General features: G+C 44.5%; 1 protein-coding gene across 1 annotated transcript; it reads left to right on the forward strand.

Annotated features, from left to right (window-relative positions):
* Window positions 1-466: 466 nt before the first annotated feature.
* On the forward strand, window positions 467-2,203 carry LOC137544676 (E3 ubiquitin/ISG15 ligase TRIM25-like). The gene is made up of 2 exons (XM_068265773.1): window positions 467-1,489; window positions 1,646-2,203. The coding sequence occupies exons 1-2, from the start codon at window positions 467-469 to the stop codon at window positions 2,201-2,203; spliced, it is 1,581 nt and encodes a 526-aa protein (XP_068121874.1).
* Window positions 2,204-3,926: the final 1,723 nt, after the last annotated feature.

A 3,926-nucleotide genomic window follows, 5' to 3' on the forward strand; every position in this document is an offset into this window, starting at 1 on the left:
GGCTGTAACCATAGTGCTTGGATTCAGTGGCGTAGCTAAGGAGCTGTGGGCCCCGATGCAAGTTTTACAGTGGGGCCCCCCCAAGCACTCTATACATAACAATTGATACGGCGCACCAAAACCTGCCCATGGCAACTACAGTGTCAGAGGTGCAAGAAGGGGATGGGGAGCAGTTTGTTAATGATTACCACTATTCAAAGTATCTATAGAAGTGATTATTATGAGCTCAGGACCAACAGAGAGCTAATACTGTAGTTGAGGGAGGGCCCTTCGGGGCCCCTCTGGCCCAAGGGCCCCGATGCGGTCGCAACCACTGCAACTCCTATTGCTACGCCCCTGCTTGGATTATAATATCTCTAAAGGTAACAAACTGTTTACCTCAGCCTCACATTGCGTTACAACAATACAACACGCCCTACTGGATTCCTGAAACATTCACAGTCATTTCCCACTCTGACAGGCAGCCATGGCGTCTGCTGCTCTGAGCCAGGAGCTGGAGTGTCCCGTCTGTCTGAGCATTTATACCGATCCTGTAAACCTGAGATGTGGTCACAACTTCTGCCAGGTCTGTATTGATCGTGTGCTGGATACACAGGAGGGGTCTGGAGGTTATTCCTGTCCTGAATGTAGAGAGAAGTTTATACGGCGGCCAACACTGCAGAGGAACATTGCCCTGAGGAAGATAGCAGAGGGTTTCCTGTCTACTCAGCCAGATCAGGAGGATACCGGAGTCTTCTGCAGTAACTGTGTAGACTCTTCTGTGGTGGCTGTCAAATACTGTCTGCACTGTGATGCTTCTCTGTGTGTTAAACACCTGAAAGTCCACAGCAAGGCACCAGAACACGTCTTATGTGACCCCAACACCTCCATGGAGACCAGGAAATGCTCTGTCCATAAGAAGATCCTGGAGTATTACTGCACTGAGGATGCAGCCTGTGTCTGTGTGTCCTGCAGGTTGGATGGAGAACATCGGGGACACCAAGTGGAGATGCTGGCTGCTGCTTCTGAGATGAAGAAGAAGAAGTTGAGAAATGTTGTGCAGAAACTGATGGAAGAGACAGAGGAGGCTGAGAAAAGAGTCCAGAGTCTGGAGGAACGCAGGAGAAAAGCACAAGAAAAAGCAGCTGGTGAAACAGAGAGAGTCAATGCCCTGTTTATAGACCTCAGGAGACAGCTGAAAGATCTGAAGAAGAAAGTCCTGAATGACATCATTAGACAGGCACAGCAGGTGTCACAATTATACAATGACATAATTCAGCAGCTAGAAATAAAGAAGGAGGAGCTGTCCAGGAAGATGTGTCACATTGTGGAGCTGTGTAACATGACTGATCCACTGACTGTCTTACAGGAATCAGACACAGGTGACTTGTGTGACACGGAGGACAGAGAGAGACATGATAAACAGCTCCATGATGGAGGGGATCTGGATGTGGCCGGCATCTCACACACATTACACACAGGGCTATCTGATATCATGTCTGGGGTAACTGTGCGGAAACATACAGACACACAGGCCTATCCACATTCTAGTACAGAGGACAAAGTTCCCATCACTGCTAAACTATCCAGGCCACGCCCCCAACCCACCCCCACCGCACAACACACACAGCACCAGGCTGGGGGGACAAATATTGGGGCTGTACAGCAAACATCAGGGCTGCCAGTGTATGCAGATATATTACTGGATATAAACACAGCTGCTAATAATCTACATATATCAGCTGACAGGAAAACTGCATCCAGTGCAGAAAGAAGCCAGAATCTCCCAGAAACACCAGAGAGATTTCAGTATTGGCCTCAGGCGTTGAGCAGCCAGAGATTCTCCTCAGGGCGACATTACTGGGAAGTGGATGTTGGGGGATCATATGACTGGAGAGTTGGGATGTGTTACCCCGGTATAGCCAGGAGAGGAGATCAGTCAAGGATTGGATATAATAACAAGTCCTGGTGTCTGTACAGGGGGTATAATCAGTACTCAGTGTTACATGACAGGAAAGAGATCCAGTTATTATATGACAAGATCCCCAGTAATAGAGTCAGGATATGTCTGGATTATGAGGCCGGGCAGATCTCCTTTTATGCCCTGTGTGACCCCATCAGACACCTCCACACCTTCACTGCTGCCTTCACTAAGCCCCTCCATGCTGCATTATGTGTATGGGGAGGTTGTATACAGATATCTGGGGGGAATCAGGGGAGGTGAGAGATTCGCCCACTGGTGACATCACAGGGACATTCCCAGCATTACAAGTCTGGTATCTGGAAACATTCCTCATGAACAATTGAACTATGAAATCTTTATTTATATTCACGGTATATTAATTTCTTATCTTCTGTTTACATTTCAGACTTCTTTACTTCTGATGTTTAGTCTGCAGATGTCATTCTGGAGATTTGCTGGACTTTGTGGCTTATTCACAATGCTGTAAAGGTTGCCTTTGTTCCCATAAATATTCTCTATGCATTCAGTTTATGCAAGGTTTTATATGCATTTAATAGAATAACAGCAAATCGGTGCCTGCTGGGCATAGCATAACATGGATGATTGTACAGTGTGTGGGTAAGTGTGCAGCTAATCTTCTTACAGCACATCGGCAGGGCAGTATTTAGGGTTTTTGCTGCCCTAGGCACTTTAAACCTATGACACCCTCCCCATAGGACATTGGTGGGTGTGGCCCCAAGAAGCAGTGGGTCAGGGTGTGACCACAACAGGCAGTGGGCGGGGTCAATGAAAATTTCCTAGTAGAAGTGCAACCCAAAGTCAGTCAGAGGTACCATGTTTCCTCTCTAAATATGAATAGAGTGACCCTTAAACAAGTATGTAGGAAGGGTTCTCACCATAAATACACATTAACCAGCGTTCTCTTGCAGAAAATGGTAGTAGGGGTAGCTCTTAGTTTATGAGCTCCTCAGAGGACAGTCAGTGACATGACTGTGTATTCTGTAAAGTGCTGCAGAAGATGTCAGTGCTATATTAATACATAATAATAATAATATGGTAGGATATATGACTATGACTATGGTAGGGATTAGATTGTGAGCTCCTCTGAGGACAGTCAGTGACATGACTATGTACTCTGTAAAGTGCTGCAGAAGATGTCAGTGCTATATAAATACATAATAATAATATGGTAGGACATTAGACTATGACTATGGTAGGGAATAGATTGTGAGCTCCTCTGAGGACAGTCGGTGACATGACTATGTACTCTGTAATGTGCTGCAGAAGATGTCAGTGCTATATAAATACATAATAATAATATGGTAGGACATTAGACTATGACTATGGTAGGATTAGAGTGTGAGCTCCTCTGAGGACAGTCAGTGACATGACTATGTACTCTGTAATGTGCTGCAGAAGATGTCAGTGCTATATAAATACATAATAATAATATGGTAGGACATTAGACTATGACTATGGTAGGATTAGATTGTGAGCTCCTCTGAGGACAGTCGGTGACATGACTATGTACTCTGTAATGTGCTGCAGAAGATGTCAGTGCTATATAAATACATAATAATAATATGGTAGGACATTAGACTATGACTATGGTAGGATTGGAGTGTAAGCTCCTCTGAGGACAGTCAGTGACATGACTATGTACTCTGTAATGTGCTGCAGAAGATGTCAGTGCTATATAAATACATAATAATAATATGGTAGGACATTAGACTATGACTATGGTAGGGAATAGATTGTGAGCTCCTCTGAGGACAGTCGGTGACATGACTATGTACTCTGTAATGTGCTGCAGAAGATGTCAGTGCTATATAAATACATAATAATAATATGGTAGGAAATTAGATTATGACTATGGTAGGATTAGAGTGTGAGCTCCTCTGAGGACAGTCAGTCACATGACTATGTACTCTGTAAAGTGCTACAGAAGATGTCACTGCTATATTAATACATAATAATAATAATA

Source organism: Hyperolius riggenbachi, chromosome 2 (assembly GCF_040937935.1).
Source record: "Hyperolius riggenbachi isolate aHypRig1 chromosome 2, aHypRig1.pri, whole genome shotgun sequence".
NCBI lineage: Eukaryota > Metazoa > Chordata > Amphibia > Anura > Hyperoliidae > Hyperolius > Hyperolius riggenbachi.